The sequence below is a fragment of the Nymphaea colorata genome, chromosome 7, assembly GCF_008831285.2.
Source record: "Nymphaea colorata isolate Beijing-Zhang1983 chromosome 7, ASM883128v2, whole genome shotgun sequence".
Classification (NCBI taxonomy): Eukaryota; Viridiplantae; Streptophyta; class Magnoliopsida; order Nymphaeales; family Nymphaeaceae; genus Nymphaea; species Nymphaea colorata.
Genome location: NC_045144.1, coordinates 12,734,067 through 12,759,897, shown reverse-complemented (window position 1 = coordinate 12,759,897; position 25,831 = coordinate 12,734,067). Strand labels below are relative to the sequence as shown.

Genomic DNA, 25,831 nt, shown 5'->3' with positions numbered 1-25,831 from the left:
GGCCGAACAAGCGGACCCAAATCTCGCCGATCACTTGTTCGGTTCCTAGATCTCTCAGCCACCCACTTCCTCATCCCCCTTGTATGGTCGGTCCGAGTCCTGGCATGCACCCGCTCCATCGGTTGCGACGACAACAATGCCGACGATGAATTGCGGCAGTGTCCCCAGAACCAGGACCAGCCATACATGTAGGTAATTTTTCACACACACCACAAACAAAATTTTTAAAAGGAGGCGGTGGGGTTCTTGCCCCCACACCACACCCTCCCCCCTCCTTTTAAAAAATTTTAAAATTCAAAAAATCATATGTAAATTTTAAAAAATTTAGTTTAACCTATAAAAAAAAAGTTTGAAAGATTATAATTTCGACCCATGTTAAAAAAAATTTGAGTTTCACTGGCAGTGATGATGATGGTGACAACAATGATGACCACAACATCAACACCAAGCAAACTTCTTTCCCTTCTTCAAATCAAGGGAAAAGGCAGGGAAGAAGAAACAAAGGGACTAGGAGGTGGAGGGGTGGGATGAGATTGAGAGAAAAACAACATCACCGGTTAAATATATACTGTCCAGGTTTCAACTTGGTCTTGGCAGTTGGCCCCACCTCTACTGACCCCAGACTCATCTACATCTTCTTTTCAGTTTTCCTTTTTCCACCTCTCCCTCTCTCTCCTTTTTTTATGTAAAGCATATATTTTGGGCAATTATTCGCAGCCTATGGAGACATACCAAGTTTATAACGGTGGTGCTTCGATAATGAACAATTTCACTACAAAACTTTCAAGACGCCATGGTCCTTGTCGCCACAGCATCATTAATGATCTTTGACAGCTTTCATTTTTCATTCACAGTTAATTTTTTGTGTTGGGACAACTACGTCACATGGATGTGTTGGAAGAAATATGAATTTTAGCTCACTCTTTATAAGTGCTGATGAAAGTCGCTCTACAAATAACCAATCAAAGAGGGAGAGAGAGTGTGTGTGTTACTCTATTGTAGAATGTGTGTGTGTGTGTTTTACTCTGTTGTAGGATATATATATACACACACACACACAAATTTCAAACAAATATTAGAGAGAAATTTCTTTTTCAAACTTAAACTTCATTGTTAATTACACAAAACGTTTATACATTCAAGAGCAGGTCAATTAGATGCAAACTAAAGAAGCGCCATGGTATCTTGACATCAATAATTATGTAGAGATAAGAGAATTTCCAATAGACATCCAAAAAAGGCTAGAAATAAAGGGCGGAGCTACTGGTGTTGGGGCAGTGATCCGGGTCTCCTGTTCCATATAGTTAAACCTAAAGCTACCCAAATCCAATCATTAAAAACAAGGGTTTAGGGGGTCCTTCATGGAGCATACGCCCCATGAATCCCACACCTACCTCTCCCCCTGCTAGCAATTTAACATGAATCCCACACCTACCTCTCCCCCTGCTAGCAATTTAACATGAATCCCACACCTACCTCTCCCCCTGCTAGCAATTTAACATGTCAGTTCGATACTTTTCATTTTGGTAGGGATTCCATATAAAAGGGAATTGAATCCAATATGCTTGACGCCTACATAATGACACGGAAATGGAAGTTATCAAGGGGGAACATGGTGACATCTATGAACGGAAACCGCTCCTAAAAGCATATTCATGCTTCAATTTTTTAAAACTCAAATTTTGTTTGTTTTTCAAAATTCTAAGATGCTTTATATGTAGATTTAAAACCCAAAATCCACCCTTTAATAGGTACCTTGTGATCTCTACATATAATTTTGTGTGGCAGATCGGCGTCAGGCCCACAGTATGCCAATTTTCACCGCATGAAGGCTGGTTCGACGCTTGGTTCATTGTAAATTAGCTCCAGTCCCGGTAATCTTTGCGAATATAAAATTTGGCAATTTTGAGATTTGTGTTCTCACGACACGGACCAGCGCTAAGGGTGGCTGGCACCTTGGAAATTTTGCAGTAAAATTGGACATTTCGAAGGACCACCATTATAAACTGTGCCCACACCACTGACTGCAAATAATTGCCCAAAATGTACTTTCGAAGATGAAAAAGAGGCAAAGAGAAAAGAGAGGAAGTAGATGAGTCTAGACCAGCCATGGAATGGGATCCAATGGGGGAAGTCGGTGGCGGAGATCTGGGAACCGAACAAGTGGCCACAAATCTAATCTATTTGATTACCTCATTGAGAGTAGAAAGCAACGTTTGAATTTTGATCTCTAGTATTACACTTTGAGGCTTTTTTTTTTCCAACTTGTTTTATTGATTAAGCAGCATATAATACTACATTTTAATAAATGAAGATATCAGAATGTAGTAACTTAGACTTTTTTTTTTCTTTTTTTAAATGCCTCTTCCATACTCTTAAGACCTTTTCCCCATGGCGCCAAGGAAAATAGCTACGAATAAGGGTGAACAACTAGTCAAGCTACTCGAGGTCGACTCGATAAAACTCGGGTCCAAGTCATTTGTTTAGCGAGTCGAGTTCAAGTTCATGAATCACACTCGTTCAAATAATTAAGTTAAGTTCGAGTTCAATAAGTAACTGCCGAGTCGAGCTCGAGTCTTAATCGAGTTTGTCGAGCCTTAATCAAGTCGATATTTTCGAACGAGTTTACGAGTTTGTTGAACATAAATCGAGTCGAGCTCGAACTCGAGCTCAAACTCAACAAGTAACTGCCGAGTCAAACTTAATCTACTTCCATCGAGCTATTCTCGAGCTCGAGCCGAGCTCGACTCGTGTTCACCCTAGCAACGAACTTGACATCATACAAATAAACAGCAATTGTCTTCTCATGCTATTGCTGGAGTGAGAAACGATGCCCCATGAGTTGTGGGAAACTAATTCAGCAAGTTCGTCATCCTTTTTATTTTCGCTAGGAACCGCCCGTTATCTATCGCTAGAAATTTGCTACCCTTCTCGATTCAGGCTGCAAAATAAAATAAATAAATGAAAACTGAACCATAAAAGTGGGCATTTGGCTTTGGCAACAGTTATACATTGTTATTGTCTTATAAATCTAATCACAAAACTTAGGAAATCTAGTCGCAAAACTCGTGAAAACAGATTTATAGAATAATGCTACTGTCCTACTAATCCCAGTACCAACAACCCTCAACAATACCTTTGCCGTCACACTACAATGAATCAAATTCCTATCAGACTAAAGGACGTGGTTTTGATGCACAGCCTACTTCTCTCGGTGCCGAGAATTGCCTCTTATCCTGTGAACATCAATAAGGTGAATCGATGACGTTACGAATGCTCGATGAGGCCTCTGAAGTTAGCACGTTATCATGTTGTTCGATCTTCCACCTAAATAACTCCTGTTTCTCAATTCTTAATCTAGGGGGTTCAACGTAATAAGGCTTTTTGCCGTCCCTTAAAAGTCTCTCTTCTGCCCAGATTTGCCTTTATCATCCGAAGAGCACACAAGGTAAATCGATAACGTTATGGGTACTTGATGAGGCCTCTCAAATTAGTATCAGATCATGTTCATTCGTTTAGCTAAAAAAATTCCCGTTTCTCAATTCTTAATTTACGGGTTCGACATTAGAGGGCCTCTAGCTATCCCACAGAGCGAAAACAAACATCTGCAAATGCAACAAAGTTCTTGAAACAAGGCACAAAAAATGGCCCTTGAAATCGACAATTTCACTTTTATACATATATATATATATATATATATATATACTTCTGAAGCAACGATGTACCATCGGGCTCGTTTAATCGTTCATCGTTTCCATCAAACAAATGCAAACAAATAGCCAACCAAGCCTCTCATCTTTTCCCCCATTCTTTTGCGCCTGAAGGAAAAGAAAAGAAGGAGAAAAAGGAGGAGGCAGCTCAAGAGCGAGGCGCTACGAGATCTAAGAGTAATGATATTTGTTATGTACACCCATCTTGTTGGTGAGGTGGGAGGGGAAAAAATGAACCACAGATGGGGCGGAGACTGTTTGTCAACTGGAATAATAAGGAGAGAGGAGGTCGTCGCCGAAGAGATAAAGGAGGTGCTCCACACACCAACTCGTCTCGCCCTTGTCGCAATCACCGGAAGCCGGCAATAGAAAGGGCGTTCTGCAAAGAGGACACGTCTTCTGATCGAGATCCAGCCATCTGTCCAAGCATTTCTTGTGGAAGATGTGGCAGCAGTTTCTCAACTCCCTAACCTTGTCCTTTCCCCTGAACTCGTTTAGGCACACGGCGCATGTAATGGCAGTGGCGGCGCCGCTGCTGCCCCCTCCGCCCTCAGAGCACCCATTGATCCCTCCAAGAGAAGCGAAAGTTACCACCTGCAGGTTCTCTCTTATAACCTCCGCTGAAACCCAAGACGAGGAAGAGGAAGAGGAGATCGAAGAAGGGAACTCGCTTAGCTCGTCGTCCAGGAGGTAATCTGACGCGCCGAGGGATCTGAGCACCCAATAGAACAAACCTCGAATCATAAATAGCAAAAGAGCCGCATGGTGGTGCAAGAATTGGGCGACAACAACGCCTGAATACTCGACGGAGAAGCCCATTGCGTATACCCGTGGAAGCCGCTAGCCAGCTCCGAATTTGCAGAGAGCGATCGATCTATGACGAAGGTGGTGGTACAAAAGAGAAGGGAAAGAAGGTAGGAGAGTGAGAAGCCTAGGAAAAGGGGAGAATCGAGATCGGGGTGGTGCCTGTTTTATAAGCGAAGGCTGGGGTTGCTTTTCTTTTCTTTGATTTTTTCTTGTTCTTTTTTTCAATCCAATTTTTTACTTTGCTTTATAATTACCAGAACAGAAGCTCAGGCTTGGGCCCAGACGGTGGTCTTCACCCGATGCCTTATCATGGGATAAAAAAAAAAAAGGTGTGCAAGGAACGAAGCAGAAGGCAAAGGAAAAGCAAAAGAACGACGGTTGGCCGCCTTTTCCTTTTTTCCTTTTCTTTTATCTTATCATCGGTGGAGCGCGCTATCTTTTTCCGGGTGAGTGTGACACACACTACCAACCATGTGTCACTACCAACCTAAAATGCTTATGGAGGAAGAGATAAGGAATCTTTTGACGTGGAGATGGGCCCCAAACCCTTACAAGTTCCACCCAACTCACCGCACTAATTGACCTCCCCTACCCTCCAACCACTACGCATCGCTTCCAAGGCAATAAAGTTTCCTCCCATGTGTTAGCCTGACGCATCTCCTCTGAAAAAAGGAAACCATTCAATAGGGTTCTCTCTCTCTCTCTCTCTCCAGTTCTTTACCTTGAAAACTAAAGACAGAGCTGAGTAGCCAAGCGACGTTAATGCATCATGGAAGTTGGTCATGTATTGTTGCCTATTACCGCGTGCAATTGAACGGGGTACGATAACCGCCGGAAGATAATATTGAAAAGGGAGGAGAAAGAAGACCAGAGGAGTGAGGTGAAGACTGAAGTGTATATGCTTTTGTCAATCTCCGATCTGCTCAGAAGCCCGTGCTGTGTAAAAGCATCTTCCGAACGACCTCCTCCCGTGGCAGCCAAAAAAACTGAATCTTCCGACATCCCTTCTTTATTGAAGAGGGAGGAAACAGATTCCGTCGCACCGAAGGAAGCCGTTGCATTCATCCCGTCAATCGGTGGGAGGGCCCCAAAAAAGGGAGAGCCTCGTCACGTCGTCCACCTCGATCTTTCAATCTGCCTGAAAGTGTAGCATTATAAGATTTGCACATCTTGGAAAAGATTAACTTTGTTCACGTGATCACACCGTTTTCATTGCTACCCTTGTAACTATATATTGCTTTCTCGTGCGTCCAGCTCATACAGAATGCCCCTGCTACAGATTTCAAGTGGGTGGTTTGCAGATGTTATTTCATTACATACAACCGATGGATTCAAGTGCCAGTATAATAAATAGAAACTTTTGGAGGACATTGAGAGGGACCAAATATTACGGGCAAAAAAAGGAAGTCTGCCTATTGGGGGCAGACAGGGTACAAGAATTCTCCAGGCGAACTATGCACCTCCTGACATCTTCTCCCGCATTTTGTACTGCAACATAGTGGGAGCACAATCCAGTGGAGTTTCCCCTGTCCAAACACCAAAGAATTTTGACGTTCCCTTGTCAGAATGTGGCAGCAACAAGTGCTCCCACATAGGTTCGAACAAAAATAAATGCACAAGCTACAAGAACTTTCACGCCTAGGAATGCCATACAAATTTTATTCCATAAAAAATGAAACCCACCAAGAAGTGAGCATGAACATTTCTTTCATAAAGGGTCACACGGCAGAGTAGGAGAAAACAGGCATATCATCGAGCTGGTGGAGGAGCTTTTTTTTTTTTTTTTTTTTTTTTTTCAAAACACGTTTCAAAGGAAACCCGGACTTCAAATACAACCCCCTCCACCATTTGTTCTACTGAAAAATGTACCCATCTGACCTCAGTTTATACGCTTATGGGTTAGGTTTTGTCCGAAAGGGTGAGAACTATGAGAATCAAACCACAATATATGCAAGGAAATAACAGCTTTCCATATTACGTTAATCCTTGGGTCTGAGAAATTCTCAAGGAAAAAGCCACAAAACCATGCATGGAGCTGCAGAAGCACAAGCCCTTTTGCCAAATCTCACGGACAATAGCTTACACATTCAGAAGATTGAACGTCAGACATGAATGGCAAACCCAGGGTTCTGCATTTCCACCGTTAAAATCAGTGACCATTTACAACTAAGAAGCAGCAGTTAAAGCAAAGACAAATTTCAACTATTAGGCTGCCCAACAAAAGTTCCTCTTTAAGCAAGGAATGCATCACTATTTCACAATGCAAAAATTAGTAACAAAATTTTTGTTTTTACCTTGTGCATTTTTGTGTTCCACACGGGCCCCGTGGTCCATGAGTGTAAACACAATCTCTGTCCGATTGAAAAGTGCTGCCTGCACCAAAGGCATCCAAACTGTTAGAATGATACAGCTGAGCTTGTCCAATGTGAAGAAGCATGGAAAGTTCTGCTGTACTACCAAATGTAGTAACGACATCCCTTGCTTGTCACAGTAGTTTGCGTTCACACCCTGTTAATAATTGCAAGGCAACTAGTATCAGAAAACAATTTGCTACGGCTTTTGGCGATTTCAGCATCATATGTAGAAAAACATGACATTCATAACAGCCAGAATTTTTGGTAATCTGGAGATATACATCCAAAGCATGAAAGCTTTAAGAAATACGTCAGTATTGATTTACATGGAAAATCAAGCCCGAACACTAAATTTGATACATGTATTATGCCCACAAAATAATAGAAATGATTAAGATACTCATGCTTTGCACCAGGGCAAGGCAAAAGCAACAAAGCATACTTCTAAAGTTTATTGCCACCGACAAAAGCTTGCCCCTTTTGTTGATACCCAAGGACCTAGCAGAGAAAGAAGTTAGAGCAATCACACCTTTATCTCTCTGGCATATGATTACTTTTATTGTCAGACTGTTAGTAGGTAAGACACATGATTTGAACACCAAACGTTCTGCATCACATTCATGACAAGCATATATATTTATACATTGATCTACATGTATACAACACACACATACACACACATATAAGACACTATTTATATCTATGTATATAATGTATGAGATACTAATCTACTATCATACTAGATAAATCTAATGGATACTTCCCCATACAAACAACCAAAGTTTGATACATGGAAGAACAGGCTGCAGATAATTTCAGCTTGCAAATTTGAAAATAGAATGTTTTCTGTTTCAAAAAAATATTATTATAAAAAAATAACTCAAAGAGTCACTCCATGACAAAGGGATCTGAAGTCTCAAATCAGTACAAGTAGGAGTAGAAACTAGCCACTGGAGCTTGGTAATGGCTACCTCGGGTGAAGCATAAAATAAAAAAGAACTGCAAAGAATAAAATAAATAGGAAATAGACATATGAAGATATATGTACAGCATCCATACATACATGTATATTCATCAAATTGATCCCGAGGGGACAATAATCCATTCTTAGCAAAAGGAGCATCAGCGTTCCTTTAGTTTGCCAGTTAATTGATGACATGACTTCCTTGTTGATGTGGTCATAAAACTCACAATTGTTGCCAAAACTTCACTCAATACATAACCACAATATTAGCGTGAAAATTAAGCACCACTTAGCTACAATGAGTGACACTGCATCCATCAACTTAAACAATAAAAAATTAATTGTCGAATTCATTGAACATGCAAAATCAATAGAAAAAGTTTAACGTTGCTCATTAAATGTAATCTAATACAAGAAAAAAAAACTAGATCTATCTCTAGAAGAAGGAATGTAAATCCACAAGAAGGCTTTAATCCATATGTACTTAAAGAAAGGCATAATATAATAAAAAAGACTAACAATGCATAATAGTATACATACAAGTACACAACAATATAGCCACAAAAAACACTTTTTAAAAAAAAAAACGCGATAAATTAAATTGCCATTTAAAACTTTAACAAACGCTTTTTTTAAAAAAAAAATGTTAAAAACGAAAAAAATGTGTTATGCTATTTTTTCATTTTTTATTCACTTTTTTCATTTTTTTCATTTTTTCCATTTTTTTAATGGCAAATAGTTTTTTTTTTTCATTTTCTATTTTTTATTTGTTGCAAATTTACTTATCTTTTGATGTTTGTGTTATTAGTTTCTCACTTATTTTATTTTTCTCCAATTTTTAGTTTTTTTAATTTTAAAAATTTTACCATATTTTTTTCATTTTTTTCCCGTTTCTTTTCAAGCTCGCCGTAATGTACCCGAGCAAAACCCCGCCGTTTAAAACTCCAAAACGTTATTTGTGACTATGCACAACAGTAACAATACATACAACTATACAAGTATATAACCATAGTAACATATACATATAACAGGTATCACAATACTACATATTAATTTATATAACAAGCTAATAATATATACATATAATAGGTTGATGCAATACTATATAACAGATATAACAAACTGTACATAACTGTATATACATATAACACATATTACAATACATATAACACATGAATAACAAATTAATAATACATACAACTAACGATATAAATATGTGACATAACCATACTAATGTATACACATAACATGTATGAGATATCACAATACTATACAACAGACTAAGTATTAATAGTATACGCAAATAACAATATACATATAAAAACATAATCAACATAACAATACATAAAAATACGTAATCAATACAAACTAAAGTACATAATAATATATACTCAATTAAGAAACTCTAATTGAAAGGGAAGGTGAGTTTTCACTTTTCTATGGACTAGCATTTTGGCACCTAGGCTGACACCTATCCCATCGCGTAAGTGGTGGACTTAGGCAACGAGTGTGGACTGGTGCTTAGCCCACGCCTAGGTGATACCTTAACAAGATAGATGGGCACCCGTGTAAGTAACCGCACCATACCGGTACGGGTGCGGCTCGGGTATGCTGTTGGCCATGCCCATACCGAGTACGGTCAAAGTACCCGAGGTCGAGTCTGACCATTTTCGAACTCGGTCAAAGTTGACCAAGTCCAAAATTATCTGTTTCTAGTTTTTAAACATGTTTTACATTTTAACATTTTTTTTACATTTTTCACGTTAAAAAGATCGAAACCCATCAAAATCATTCGTCAACAATTCTTCTTCACTTGGTCTTCTTCGTTTTCACCGATAGAGACCGACAGCGAACGGCGAGCGGCGAATGGCGAACGGTGATTCAACTCGACGGTTCTGCTTCTTCCTCTTCGGCGAGCTCTTTCTTTTGGTTTTGCTTGGTTTTTAGGGTTTTGTGCATATCGAGCTCCTTTCTTCGTTTTTTGTTCTTCTGTTTTCTCATATGTGCCTTTCTAATCATTCTTGACTCTTGATCGAGCTTCGTTTTTCCGTTCTTCCGTTAATGCATAAGACTGTATATTTTGTGGTTGCTGCTATGTTAATAAGGGAACATACAAAATACTGTAAGCGAGAGTCAAGCCGCAGACGGTTCACCTCCGACAAGTGGGAAACCCAAGCACCCGCCACCACTTGGGAAACCCAACCCAAGTGGGAAACCCAAGCAGCCGCAGACAGTTCACTGTGTTGAGTTTGTTCTTGTCCTCTAATATTCCGTTTTACCTAGGACTTAGTTGGAAGATCAAACTCACTTCAATCCCAGTTTACGTTTTTCTTCATCTTCTTTCTTTTGTTAAGACTTACAAGTTACAAGTTTGGCTAATTGCAGTTTGGTTGGTTATGTACCCCCGAGTTCAGAGAAATTGAGAACAGTAATTCTTGCAGAGGAGAAGGCAAACATCGAAAAATTATTAGAGAAGAAGAAATTTTCATAAACACAATATGAAGTATCCATTGTTTCTGACGGGTGGACTGATTTACAAAGACGGTCACTGATAAATTTTATTGCTTAATTCGCTTAATGGACCAATCTTCTTGAAATGTGTTGATGCATCTAGAGAGTATAAAGATGATGAATATTTAAAAGGACTATTTATAGAAGTCATCAAAGAAGTGGGTGAAGATAATGTTGTGCAAATTATTACTGATAATGCTCCAGTTTGCCAACGAGCAAGAATTGAATTTGGCAAGTGATCCCAAGTATAGTCACATATTTTGGACTCCTTGTGTGGCACACAATATAAATCTCGCACTTAAAATATTTGCAATCCATCTAAAAATGATACAAACATTGTTAAATTGTGTTTATGGATTGAGAAGTTTGAGCATGATGTCAGAAACATCAGAAATTTTGTTGTAAACCACAACAATGCTCTTGCTATATTTAATAGGCATTCTGATTTGAAATTGTTAAATATAGCAAAGACTCGTTTCGCATCCATTATTGTAATGATGAAAAAAATAAAGCAGGTGAAACATGCATTAACACTTACGGTGACTGACAATGATTGGAAGTTTTATAGGAGTGATGACATTGTGAAGGCTCAATAAATTAAAAAATGTATTTTAGATGATGAATGGTGGGATAAGATTACATATTTTTTGTCATTTACATAGCCTATTTGGTAGATGCTAAGAGAACTTGCTAAAGAAGAGCCCATGCTTCATAGGGTTTATGATATGTGGGATAATATGATTGAAAAAATTCAAAACATCATTTTTAGACATGAGAAGAAGAATGTTGCACTTCATGATTTTTGAGTTTTTCAATCATGTGCATAAAATTTTAGTAAGAAGATGGAATAGAAGCAATAACCCTTTGCATTGTATGGCACACTCCTCAAATCCCAAACATTATGGACAAACATGATTGGCTGGAGGTACTGGTTGTGTTCCTCCTAATCGAGATCTAGAAATATCAAACAATAGGGAGATATGTTTGGGAAGACTATTTTCTGATTCTCATCGGTTGAAGATAATAAATAATGAGTTTGCGAGCTTCTTTGGTGGAAGAAGTGATTCATTACAAGCTGCAATGGCAAGATATGAAGAACAAGCTGTAATGGCAAGAGATGAAGAAGATCCTGTTAATTGGTGGTTATGTTTTGAAGCATTAACACCAAATCTCCAACAACTTGCGTTGAAGTTATTATCTCAACCTGCAACTTCTTCATGTTGTGAAAGAAACTGGAGCACTTATTCTCAAATTCACAACATCAAGAGAAATAAGTTAACTAGTAAGCGAGCAAAAGATTTAGTTTATGTCCACTCCAACCTACGCTTACTTCCAGATACTTTAGATGATTATAGGTATTTCTTTCTTTTTCATCTTTGATATGTATACATATGTATATTATGTTGGTTGTTTAATGTTAATATTAACTTAAAGTTAAATCATATTGTGATTTTGTTGCAACTTGCAGCTCAGGATCATCTAAGTATTGGGATGTTAATCCAAAGGACATTGACGTGGAACTTGAAGGAGAACATGATTTGCATGCTCTTAATATGGACCTTAAGAACCTGTTGTTCCTTCTAACCTTGATGATGCCACTGAGGAGAATCAAGAAAACTGATATATTTTGTATGTTAATTACTTCCATACTTTGTTTAGTAGTATGATAACATCTCTAAATTTTGGATCATGAATATGATTTATGAATATGTTATTCTGTTTGTAATTTTTTGATATATATATTTATATATATGTGTGTGTGTGTGTGTGTGTGTGTGTGTATGTGTGTGTGAATATGTTATTCTATTTGTAATTTTATATATATATATATATATATATATATATATATCTGTGTGTGTGTGTGTGTACAGTTGTACCTCCGCACCCAATTTTTTTGAAAATGGTTTCTACCCGTACCCATACCTATGTGACATAAACGGGCACATAGATGCAGGCAAAGGAGTGGGTGCAAGCATGAAAACACAGATCCAGATGTGTAGCAATTTCAAGAAACTTGGATACAGGGAAATGACAATGTGTATATAAGTGAAAAGGTTAACAAGAAAAGGAACAAATACCAAGAAGCTTTTAAAAGATTTTAAAAAAGGCAGATCAGACGTGATCACAATTGTTTTGAGTCCAAAATTGGACAAAAAAGGCATAAATTGTGCGACAAGTGCAGCCAACATAGTTTTGACGCATATCACATGGGTATGAGAACAAGTGTTTCAAAAAAACATGGGTCGAGGACACAGTCATATATATATATACACACAACAATAAGGAATAGAAATAAATAAAGTCAAAAAGGCAAAATGCAGATAAGCATGGAAGAGTCCCTTTCATGCCCTTGCATAGGTATGTACATTAAAAAAAAATTTCTAAAAACTGGACAGAGACCAAACCCAACACGGTCAACTCCATGTCCCAGCCATGTCTTGGGTCACACCCATGTCAAGGCACCTTGACATGGGTACCTCCACTTAAACAAGGTGTTCATGTTAGTTAGGTTTTGCTCTCTCCCATATCTGTACTTGCTCCTGACATGTCGACAGGGATGCAGCTACTCTTTAGGCTCATCCAAATAATATAAGTCAGTAGCAATATGTATCACAACCATGTGACATAGCACAGCAGGTCGAACAACAGAATGTGCATGAAACAGCATATCTGCAGCTTCATGTATGCTAGAAGATGCATTATTTGCTTGTATAGAGGCCATGTAGGTAACATAGTTCTATGCAAGAATTTATTTTTGACGATTTCAAAATCTCAATTATGATTTCCCAAAGATGTAGCAATACCTCATCCAAAAGATATTTCACAGCGGTGATATCATTGCTCTTTATTGCTTCTCTCAGACCCTGACAAAAAAAAAAAGAAGAAATACATGGAAACAAAGACCAATGAATCATTGAATAAACACAAAGATACAATTTTCCTTTCATGGTTACATGCTTCCCAGTAAGATAAATTAAGTAAAATCGCCTGATAACTTTTAATGTTAGGTACATCAGATGGTTTGACTGAACATGCACCTTATAAACGAGCATAATGATAAAAGGAAAATAAGACGAACTTACCTCCCCATCTTTTTCATAATCATAACGAGGTCTGTCCAAGTTTCCATTAGCAGATTGCGCAATTGAAAAAAACAAACTGCAAATTTGCAGGCAAATCAACAAAAGAGAATCGCAAAAGGCATCCAAACAGTTTTCATCTGGCATCCAAAACCTTCACAATTTCCTTCAATGACAATGGTAAGCTAAAAAGAAAGGTGGACAAAACTCTTCCAAAAAAAAATCTCTTGCCAACTTGTGGAGCCCATGATAAGTTGTTACCTTGGCTTGCTAATTGAAACAGTTACATCCTTTGAAGCAGAATTGGAGGAGCGCTTTGTAGATATGGGTTTCTTTGGTCTCATAGCAAGCTGAGCTGCAGGATCAGTGCCCGGATATTCCTGAGGAAGAAAGTTTTCTTTGAGTAATGAAAACAACACATGTCAGGAAAATGCACCAAACTGTACACACCTGCACTGGCACTGTATCAGGGAGTGAAACTTCACATATGCAAAGTGGCATCCCACATTTGCAGTCTGGAAAGGATGGAGACGGCAGTGTAATTGTTGCTTCGGATGGCACAGAATCATTGTCATGGATATTTAAATCTTTAATTGCACTTGACGCAGTATCATCAACTTCTGTTGAATGGCTTGATTGGGCCTTCTCAGACCTAAACTCATGGGAAGGACAAAACTAGCCTATCATTGTCTCGTGAAACAAACTATGGTTTTGAAAGGAGTTGAGAAATTAGCTTGATCTGAAAAATTGAGGCACCAAGTACTTGAAAAGTTCATGCTGAGAAATGAGATTACTGAAATTCAGATACAGCTATTCAGTCTTGAATCTACAAACTGGTTACTATTTATTATATTTTATGTTTCCTAATCCCATCGGCTGTCTCATGTACTAACAGCTAAGGACCAGGTTTCCTGACTCCTCAGGCTTCATGTGTCTCATGTAGCAGCAATTATGCTTCCCTGCAGTTGCTCCAACCTGTTTGAAGGGTTAGTACTCCTTCATGGTTGATGAATTCACAGCTCATTGATAAGTTAATTAGCTATGAAAAAATTCCTTGTAGTTCATAAATAAAGAAAGGAATTGTGTTGCACACTTATTGGCAGGATGAGAAATACTCCCTGAGCACAAAATCTAGAAGGACAAGCCACTTGATTGGCTTCCCACCCCAAATTCTATGTAACTACTTATACTAATTAACCACTAACTGGTGGGCCTCTATCCAGCCCGAGATTGCCATTATCAAAAGGATCGAAAGGGCCTTCATGTAAATTTAATGTCTCCATTATAAAAAGGAAAGCAGAGTAGCCAACTGTAGCATTCCCGAAGTGGAGATTTGTGTACATGTAGGAAAATTTGACATCCCTCTTCTTGTTAAATATGAAACCAAATTTAACATAGATATAACCGCATAAGAGTGTCTCAATCACTTGGATTCATCAGTGTCTTGAGATTTTGCATCCTGTTCTCATCTCTCCCAAACTTATTTTCTTCTTTTCCACCAGATTGATTTATTCTCTTACCTTGTTTTATTGGTTTTCATCTAGTTGGCCTCGGTTTTCACTCTAGATTATCCATTTTCATACTTCTTCAAATTCACATGAATTTGTTTCTTATGTGCTTTCAATTTTGTCATCAATTCTTGAGTTGTCATGGGTGCGGAGTGCAGGTGTAGGTGCCGGTGTGGCAAATTAAAAAAAATATTTGGGTGTAAGTGCAGCGAAGAGCATATATATCTATATGACCTGTTATATAAGTAATTAAAGCTTTATTGCTTTTATGTGTTTACATTTTAAAATTTTTTATGAAAGTTACTTTAACCTCATTCAAATTTTTTTTAAAATAAAATAATAAAAGGATGAGAGGCCCGGTCGTCCTCCTTAAAGAAGGACAGTCAACCATCTTAGTTGTCCTTAAAAAAAAGGCAACCAGGCTTGTAACCTTAATTAAAAAAATATAAAATGTAGACCAATAAAACTTGATGTCCCTTAAAGAGGAGGTCAGTTTCTTGTCCTTTGAAAAGGACTCTCTTCACTAAGAGAAAGAGACAGAGAGACAGAGGAAGGGGGGAAAAGGAAAAGAGGGAGAAATAAGAGGGGAAAAGGGGCAAGAGAAAGAGAAGAGAGAAAAGATGGGAGAAAAAAAATAAGAGAAAAAAGTGGGTGCAGTCAGTAGCACACGACTTGCCGCATCTGCTCAGTGTAACTTAGGTTCTTGAGTCTTGAACGGTTATCTCATAGTAACAGTTCCAGATCTGTGTATCTTGCCAAAGTCTTTCTTCCTTCACACCACTATAAATTATGTGATTATGATTCAATGTGACCTTCATTTTACCTTAAATTAGTTGTCTATTAGGAAGTTGCATAATGAAGTATTTGAATTCACTTTGTTCATTTAATACATGAACCCAAACTCCAAACCTTCTTCATCATACAGTTTTTTGCTCAAACTAGGTATGGAAAACCACAATCATTCAACTTTCTTACTTGGAAAAAGTGAACAAATATATAAGTTGACAAAATATGTTTTAGTTTGAGGTAGTTGAGAGAGATTTTATTTTATTAAGATTAGCTTTATTATTTTCTTGAAGAAAGTGGACCACTTTGTATTTTCCAACTAATGTCAAGAAGTACGGCTTTATTGAATCTTTTCTAAATGGTATCATGTATCAAAGCAGCTCAATCTTAGGCTTTCTGATGTCATCTTTGACCTTGGTCTGATTGTGTCAATCATAAAGACCATTCTCTGTCTATTGTATCTTCTTCTTGATCATTTTTACCTGCTAATATCATCTGACTTGTCCAAAGATTTGGCGAATTGAAATCTGGTCTCTGCTGCAAAGATAGGACAACAGAGCCTCTTCTCATGATCACTCATGATTAAGGCTATTTACAAATGTCAAATGGAGTAAAGAAAGTTAAGAGCAATGTTGACATGGAGAGGGTATCGCTATCGGGCATGAACCTCAATATGATTCCGATTAGTGAGAAGAAGTAAAGTTGGTCACTGCTGTGGCTGATCAAATTCATGGAGAAAAAAAAAAAACCTGTTGTTTCTGTTGCTGGTGATGTTTACTTATGGGTGTTGTGTTGCTGAATCTAGGTCCATTCAGATCTGAATATCAGGTAGTTTCAGATCAAACATAAAGTTGTACAGTTAGAAATTTTTTTGGATGTTGTAGTGATAGTTCCAAGTTATTTATATCTGCATATCATGGAGTTATCCAAATAAAATGTGAAGTTGTGTGGCTGTATTTTTTATTCCATGGACAGTTAGATGTTTCAATCTGATTGCCAGGGACTTGTTTATGTTGCTGAATTGGTTGCTGCAGACTTGCTCAGAAGAGGTTGGAGCAGATTATGTATAGATCTACATATAGTATGCTTTCTCGTATGAGATTCTAGTTGTGTTTAGCAGTGAACTTGATGTGAAAGCCACATCAACTGGCTGTTTGCAGAATTGAATCCTATTTTTCCAGCAGTATTTTGTGAACTTTTCTATGGGTGAAACAAAAGGAAAGGATGTAGATAAGAAGGTGGAAACGCCTGATGAATATAGGCATTTGCAAACCCATCTCATATGGACCTTTTATCAAGCTTGATGAGACAAATCTCGTATATTTATGATGTCTGTATCTGGTCATTGCAGAAAATCAAATTCTATTAGAAGTTAAACCCGCAGAAAAGACAAGAAAGTATGCTACTTGAGAGGAAGACAATGATATTGCCATGTCATGGATTATTAATAGTGTGCAAGCCTCTGGTTCTGGATTAAGCCTGGGCCCTGGGCCGGGCCGCCGCCGAGCACCCGGTACCCAGCCCGACTCGGGCCCGGGAAAATGTGACCCGGGCAGGCCCGATGCCCAGGCTTATTGTGGATGGGCTTGTGTATCATTCTACTGTGAAACAAATGTGGGACAATCATTATGATACATATTCTCATACCACTAAGGTGATCTGCATCCTACTGTTGGAACAAGAGATATATCAATTGCAGCAATGAGATCCAACTTTGGCACAGTACTATGCTTTTGTAAGATCAGTATTCGAGACTTGAGAGACTAAATGTACACAAATGCCTATGTTGAACTAAACAGAAGACCCATCAAAAACCAATATTGGTGGCTAGGTTCCTACTGGCTTATCCCCATATTATTCAGTGGCTAAAGTATAGATGAATATAGGTTCTGATGTCCTAGCTTGGTTGAGCTTACAATCGGATGACATATCTTCCTATTATTCTGCTTCAACCTGAGAGGGAATCGCATTCTACTGCACTAGTTGTCTTGTCTGGACATGGACGTAGTACTTTCCAGAGTATCAAATGAAAGAGGTTGAGAGAAAGGTATGGGAAGTAGAAGTGAATTTCAATGCACGTATTGTAGAAAATCTGGACATCTAAAAGATATATGTTGGGACAAATGTGACTGGCGCACATCTACCCAGCTACTCCATGTAAAGTTGTTGCCCAGGCTGCTGTTATACCTGTGGCAGAGATATCATCAGGACCTACTAAGAATTCCATTACTCTATCTCATGCGGAATATGCAAAACTAGTATCTCACCAATCATCTATTCCAGAAGCATATACAGCTACTCACAAATGTTGGATGTTCTGCAGATGATCATCTGTATGATCAAGGTTGTAAATGGATTATTCAGTCAGGCCACTTCTATTCATACAACGTTGCTTTAGCTGATGATAGTTTCTCTCTCCCTTATAGTGGGTAGAGGAGAGGTTTCGATTTCTTCTACTATATGGCTCTCTAATTTGTTACATGCTCCATCATTTCCTTAAAACTTATTATCTGTTACTTGTATTGTGAAGGATCTAAATTCTAAACTATAGAGTGATATTTGACCCTAAGCATTGTGGTTTCCAGGACTTACTAATATAAAGAAGACTGCTGGAGGCTGTGAAGAAGGTATTATACTATGCAGAGTAACCAATGGGGGTTGCCATTCTACCTTAGAGTCATTTCCCTCTCCTTTACAAAGACATCTTTGATTGGGTCATCTATCTTTGCCAAAAAACTTTGTAGAAACATCCTTTAAGTTTTTTCATCTATGTCCATTCAGTTGGAAGCCTATGTCACCTGAGTGCGGGGTGCCGGTGCCGGTGCCGGTGCGGGTGCAGGTGCAGGTGCCAGAGCAGCACATCCCAAAAAATTTAGGTGCGGCGGTGCGGCAAGGGTATTTTATTATTATTATTATTTTTAATTTATTATATATATAACAGAATAAGCATGTATATATTATTGTTACAATTTGGTTATTAATGTATATAATATACTTGAATAATTGTATTGCATAGGAAAATATCAAAACAACATATATTATATAAGTAATTTAGTAATATGACATTCTAACTGGGCTCGGGTGTGAGTCGGAGCCACACCCATGTCCGGTGCACACCCGACTCGATGCGACTCGGGTGCGGCAGTAAAATATAAGAGCCTGGTGACTTAGTTGGAAGCATGCCAACTCGGCAAGCATCATCAAAGCTCCTTTCTCCCAATTACGGTTGTTCTAGTTTTGAGTCTTTTGACCCCCTTCATGTTGACATATGAGAGCCAAATCATGTTCCTAGCCAATCAAATTGTGAGTATTACTTAATGATTGTTCAAGATTGCCATCGGTACATCTACTGAACAAGAGATATGAAGCTCCATGTATTCTTGAATCATTTGTTATTAAAATAAAGACTCGGCTTGATTAGTTTCTATTAACGTTGTTTGCACTGATAATGCTCTTGAATTCAAATAGGATTCAATAATGAGTTTTTAGTATAGAATCCAACCTCAAACTATTTGTGTGCATACATTTCAGCAAAATGATGCAGCTAAAAGAAAACACAATCACTTAGTTGAGTTGCCCGGACCATAATAATCAATCTTATCTATGACGTACGATACGCACGTGTATCATATGATACGTACCGCACAGGTTTAGAAAATCTATACGGTACACTTACGATACACGACATGCTCGTGTATCATAAGCGTATCGCCTGTGTCGTACGGGTGTCGTATCATATGATACGGGAAAAACGCAAAAAAGAGGCCTGACGATCCTTTTTAGCATTATGTTTTAAAGGCTCCATGCTCTCCTTATTTCTAAAGACTCTAAGAGACGTGGAAGGGAGAGATTTTGCTCATTTTCATAAAAAATCATTAAAAAATCATCGATTTGGGAGAGCCTAGTAGCTGGTGAAGAAGCTTTCTTGTAGTGGGAATGGTGGGAAGCTTGGAGAGCGCTGGAATGTTGGTCACATTCCAACAAAAGGGATAGAAGCAATTAATGAAGAAAATGAAGATGATGAGGCAAATGACGAGGATTATCGTTGAATCATGAAAGATGATAACTATATGTTTTGAACTTATGAATTGTGATGTAATCTACGTCCTAAGATTCCAAATTTCTAAAGATTCTATAACATTTTCAGGTTTAGAATTGTGATAGATGCTTATTATGTTATTTTGAATCTCTGATTTCTTATTTTTAAATGTGTTGTTGATATACATGAATGTTCTTTATGTATGATGATTTTTTATATAAATAGTCTTTTCTTGATTTTTTCTGATTTTTTGTTTATTTTTCGGTTTTTTATGAATTTTTTCCTATTTTTTATTAATTTTACAATACGCTACGCTACGTTTGTGATACATTACAATTCGACATATAGATCGCCCCGACAAATACGCGTTACGCTATGCCTTTTACAACATGGGCAATAATACAATCCAATACACCCACTTTATACTAGGAGGATCTCTGTCTTAGGATCTGTTGTCTAGTTAACTATAGGGAGTCAGATGACAAATTCCACCCCAAATAATTTTTCCTAATTCACCCTTTTTCCATATTTCTCCTAAAGTTTTTAGATGTGTATGTTTGTATGCAAAATTGGGCCCTAACTGTGATAAACTTCAAGCACAAGTCAATGTGTTTTCCTTGGATACCCAAAGAATCAAAAAGGTTACAGATGTTATGATCCTTTCTCTAGAAAAGAATACGTGTGGACATAACTTTCTTTGAGTCTCCCGTATTAGTTTTGACTTCTATGTCAAGGCCACAAATTGACCAAGGTGATGATATGCCTCTCCTTATACCACAACTTCCTCCAGACTTTAGAGTCTATCCCTTTGTAAGGCTAAACGAGTCTAGTTCACTTGTTCCAATTTCCTCCCAAAATTCTCAAAAGTCCAATCCTCCTTGCTTCCACGATCCACTGCTTATTTATGCTCAAAAACCACGAAGTGAACAAGTCTCCACCCTTCCTCCTTCACCAAGAGCAAGTGATTCTAAACTTCTAAAAACACAGTAATTCAAGATGTGACTCCAAAAGAACAGGTGAATACTAAAGCTCCGGATATTGATGATGATAGACCCATTGCTTTGAAGAAAGGTAAAAGACAATGCACTTTATGTCCTATTTCCAAAGTTATAATGGATGCTAGACTTAGCAACCATATGAGACAATTTATCTCTACTCTATCTACAACTTTCATCCAACTAAATCATCATCAAGCATTATCAAAACCTCAACAAAAATAAGCTACCAGAAAGAGGTGATAATATTGTTAGTTGTAAATAGGTCTTCAATATCAAGTATAATTTAGATGATTTCATAAAGTCATATAAGGCAAAGCTAGTGGCCAAAGGTTACACGCAGAAAGGACTTATGTGAGACATTTATGCTTGTTGCTAGACTTATATTATTCGGTTGGTTATCTTAGTGAGTGGTCATGCATTATGAATGGACACTATGCCACTTGAATGTAAAGAATGCACTCCTATATGGGAATCTCTCTGAAATAGTATATATGCAGCAACCTCCAGGATTTGAGGATTAGGACTTAGGAGTGTGATAAAATATGCAAGCTAAGGAAGGTTTTATATGGCTTAAAACAAGGCCCTCGTGCATAGTTTCAAAAGTTAGTTGAAGTTATGTCCTCTTTCTTTGCATATCAGCATCATATCATTCTTTATTTATTAAGACGACCGCAAGTGGAGTAGTATTGATGGTTGTTACATAATATTGACAGGGAGTAGCATGCAAGATATTTCTAAGAAGAAGACACATCTCTAGAAGCACTTTGTCACCAAATACCCTGGGGCCTGGGCCACTCAAGTATTTTGAGGCATTGAAGAAGTCAGCTGGACAAATAATGTTCATCTCAACACCTAATATAAAAAAAAAAATGCATCCCAATCTAAACATCAGAAAACTTTAACGCAAGAAGACAATGATGGTGAAATCATGAGATCAGTTTGTCAAGGTTCAGCATTTGACATATTACACAGTATAAACTCATACGCAAAACAGCACATGCAACTAAGCAATTACGATTTCAAAAATGTGATGGATTCATCTTCTGGAAATTGAGCAATTTAAATTCCCAAAAAACTTTATTTATCTGAAATCATACAAAAAATAGCTTTAATGATCATGTGCGAGTCTGACAAATATATTAGAGGAATCAGACCTATTACCACGTGGAGTTGTTGAAGCAATCGTAGCAAACCCGGACATTGTAATTTATTCCGAATTGTGGCAGTGCCTACATTAAGGTCATTTCAAAAACTTTAGCAAAGTCTGCTGAAATTTTTACCGTGAACATGTAAAAGGAAAAAATTAGACAATGCTGAGAATAAAAACTCACCATTTGATTTGATGAATGTTCATTACATAGGGTCCTACCACAACATCGACAATGATGCTGCATGAGGAAAACCAACGTTCGTTACATTCCATCTATCAAAAGAAATCCCCGTGTGGAGTTTTCATTGTGAACAAACTTATGCACGTCACGGAGACAAAACTGGAACCCAAGAGTTCGTTCAGGTATTTAACTGCACAGATTGCCATGAGGTAATGGAGTACTGTAGGCAATAGGAATGCAAGAAAAGTCAGGACCAGATATGAAATTCAGGAAGCAATGTGCGCACATCAGAAAGTCCATGGATGCTCTAGAGATATTTGTTCCTAAGTAAACATCACGTGAACACAGACGCGTGTCTGATCCATAGGCTTCCATAATTAAGCAGCGGTTCAGCAAGTTCCTTTTCATATGTTTGTCACGTTGAAGTAAAATCGACAAACGTTAAGAAGGAAAAAATGGGAGATCCACAGGACCTACCCTGCGCCTGAAAGTATTGAAGCTGCATTGGCAAACATTACAACGTGAGGCCTCTTGAAAACGTGGAGGTTCCGCCATCCTCGTTCTTTCTATTAAATTGTGCAGGTGCGCTATGTCCTTTATTTCCCTCGTTCAGGATGCAAAAAGAGCTCCCATTGAAGTGGATTCTGCAAGGTAACAGAAAAACATGAAAGCGCATAAGAGGAAAAAATCCACTTGAACGATGGGATTCAACACTTTCTTGCTACTGCATTAATGTGCGAGAAAATAGAACTCCTTTTAGTCTGAAATTCATTGCCAGTTCAACATCTGGCCCACGTTACTCTCAAATTAATTGATCAGTACCTTCTTCCCACAATTCAAAAAAAAAAAAAAAACTAAACAAAAAAAAAAAAGGAAAACCACCCACCCAAGATCAACGGCAAAAGCCACCCCACGATCAACTCCAAAAGTCTAGGAGGGGCTCTGTCGCTCTCTCTCTCTGGCATAAGATACCATCTCGCGAACGGCAGGCAGCAACCACCCAATGGTTCGAATTGGGAGATAACCTAATTCGATAACCAACTAAACAACACAGGTTACACAGCTATTGAAAAATGGCTAAGGAAGGAGAGATTTAGAAGGGGCGGCAAAAATCCAAATCATATTATCATCCATGAGAGATCAGGATGCGGTGTCCGTCAGTGGGGTTCTTTGTTCGTCTCAAAAAAATAACTCTCCGAAAATGGTTCCGATGATCCACTCGGTGGAAAGTGTCGAGGTTGCAGCGTTTCCTCTTTGCTGTTTCCTCTTCTTCTTCACATCCGATGACGCCGAGTACGTTGTTTGCGTCAAACAAAAAGATCTTAAAGAATCCGACGGATGAGGGAAGAACATACCGTCCCGCGAACGGAAGGGAGCAAATCGGTTTGAAAGATAACCTAATTCCGTACCAAACTCAACAATACAAAACAGAAAATGGATAATGGACGGGGAAATTGAAAGGGGGGTGCCAAAATCCGAATCATATGATCATGCATGAGAGATCTGGATAACGTGCCTGTATGTGGGGTTTTTGGCCGTCTGCAAAGTTTCACTCACCGAAAAATTCGTTCAGATGATCCGTTCGGCGGGAAGAATCAATTTGTAGCGTTTTCCGATCTCCCCCTCGCCTGGTTGGCGGGATGGTGGTGGCGATGCGGTATAAGGGCTCCAAACGACGACAGTCACTCGTGGAGCTAAATCAGAGATGCAAGCGGAGCGGATTCGGATATGTTATACATATCCAAAGTCCAATTTTTCCTTTTAATTTTGGACGAATGAAAAGGATAATAATTCATAGAAAAGTAAAAAAAAAACAATAAAACGTGGATTAAAAATGGCGAGTTAAAAAGAATAGGAAAATGAAAGAAAAAAGAAAAAGGAAAATGAAATGAATTGTTAAAAATCTTTATTGTTTAGTTGTGTAGAGGAAATATATAAAAAGGATTTAATTTATTTTACAATATTGCTTGTAGCACCCTTGATTTTGATTTTAATAACAATGTCTCGTGCTTTTTCTCTCCTCTTTTCTTTTTCTACAAAAAGTTAGTCAATCTTAAATAATATGTTGATAAAAATATAACTCAATTGTACATCCTAATTTCTCTCCCAAGTAATTTTTTATATTATAATAATATGAATATTGTACATCTCTCTCTAGAATGGGTTGACTAGTGTTGAGGTAGAATTTAATTGTACATCTCTCTAACTTTTTTTTATCAACTATAATAAACAAAGTTTCTCGTTATAGCTCAATGATAATTTTAATTTTGTATTTTCAGATAATATTTATTCATATGCGATTTTTTCATAATTTTCTTCTCTGCCTTTATTTTTTGTGGATGAGTTCATAATTTGATGCCTAGAGACTTCTATTTGAATTATTTCACACACTGTATTGAAGGTTAGAAGAGGAAACAAGTTCAAGATCTGGCTTCGCAAGTTTTCATAGTTCTTACTTAGACCAGCATAATTTTAAATATTTTGTCTTCTTGGAACCGTTGTTTGAAGACAATAGGATCAGAAGTAACCGGTCGGTACTGAAGGAGTTCATCATAAAAACTGCAAAGTCGATCGATGTAGAGATGAACATCATTGCCTGCCACTTTAAGAATAGCAATTTCACATTGTATTTGATATATTCAAGCAAGATTATTTTGCTCATTAAATAACTGTTCCTGATACTGATATATGCCTTGAGCCATATCTTGATACATGAACAAAGTTGCTATTGATGGCTCCATGCAGTTTATCAGCCAGACATAATCATTCGTTTTCAGATTCTCATTCTCCATACTTGGGATCATTAGTGACGGGAGGTTTGATTTTTTGATTGATGTATCGTGCCTTAGAACTCCCACTAAAAATAGATGTGCAGCTTTGGCCCAACTAAGATAGTTTAAACCATTGAGAGGGGTGGACGTGATCTTCAATGTGTTGCCATGCTGGTCGGAGGATTTTGATCCTTTGGAATGTTTGTCTCCTTGAGTAGCTCCAGTTTAGACATCAGCCATTAAAGAGAATACCAATACGTCAGAATCCAATTTGATGGTGGTTTTGATACCATGATGAAACATGGAACGAATACACAATAATGCTCAAGGATATATGTGGTTGGGCTATGATTGCCTACATCCACGAAAAAGGGGAGCTCTTCCTTTATTTACTCTCTCATACCTCTTTTTGTGAGAAAAGGTCTCTCTGTGTATAAAGTACAAACTAAACCACTATTATTAAGAGAATCAAGTAGGATTCACGTGCCTTACAGGAAACGACAAACTTGGCAACAAGATTTTGGCTAAATATGAAAACTTTGGGAGATAATTGGTAAGGCAGTTGGAGATAATTCTTATCCTTCCCAAACGACGGCAATACCTTTAATTCCACTAACGAGGAGAACATAAAGAAGAAGGGGTAGTCCTCATGAGTTCGTTGTCGCCACCTCCACCATCATCGACATCGTCATTGTCATTCACTAAAGAAAATATGATTCACCCAATTTTCAACAGGCTACGAAGATCAGATGGAAAAACGTCATGGCGTTCCACATCTTGGGATCTTGCCAGGGGCAGAAATGAGTGGTGGATGAGGCCAAGCGGACTTGTGATGATGTGCTACATGATGTGCGATAGAGAGGCCAAAGAAGGCATTAATCGTAGCTCTGCCTAGATGATGGCATGGAAAGTTTCAACTTTTTATGGCCAGATTTCTTTTGCACATATCCAATTAATTATTCTAGAGACTTC

The 25,831-nt window shown here is 38.0% G+C and overlaps 2 protein-coding genes across 6 annotated transcripts; both read right to left on the bottom strand.

Moving 5' to 3' along the window:
- Positions 1 to 3,606: 3,606 nt before the first annotated feature.
- On the bottom strand, positions 3,607 to 4,721 carry LOC116258134 (brassinosteroid-responsive RING protein 1-like). The gene has a single exon (XM_031635268.2). The coding sequence runs from the start codon at positions 4,527 to 4,529 to the stop codon at positions 3,972 to 3,974; it is 558 nt and encodes a 185-aa protein (XP_031491128.1). The 5' UTR covers positions 4,530 to 4,721; the 3' UTR covers positions 3,607 to 3,971.
- A 964-nt stretch (positions 4,722 to 5,685) lies between these two features.
- On the bottom strand, positions 5,686 to 23,779 carry LOC116258133 (uncharacterized). Of its 5 annotated transcripts, XM_031635265.2 has the most exons (12): positions 23,646 to 23,773; positions 22,975 to 23,129; positions 22,566 to 22,732; positions 22,089 to 22,145; positions 21,919 to 21,986; positions 13,877 to 14,078; positions 13,688 to 13,806; positions 13,430 to 13,505; positions 13,151 to 13,210; positions 6,975 to 7,025; positions 6,812 to 6,886; positions 5,686 to 6,043 (listed from the first exon to the last, which is right to left on the bottom strand). In XM_031635265.2, exons 3-12 carry the CDS (start codon positions 22,641 to 22,643, stop codon positions 5,930 to 5,932), a joined length of 900 nt encoding a protein of 299 aa, XP_031491125.1. In that variant the 5' UTR covers positions 22,644 to 22,732; positions 22,975 to 23,129; positions 23,646 to 23,773; the 3' UTR covers positions 5,686 to 5,929. The 5 variants fall into 5 exon arrangements, with proteins under 5 accessions (XP_031491125.1, XP_031491123.1, XP_031491124.1 ...); XM_031635263.2 differs by lacking the exon at positions 22,975 to 23,129 and having other exon boundaries at positions 23,646 to 23,779; XM_031635264.2 differs by lacking the exon at positions 22,975 to 23,129 and having other exon boundaries at positions 23,605 to 23,764.
- Between the last annotated feature and the right edge of the window lie 2,052 nt (positions 23,780 to 25,831).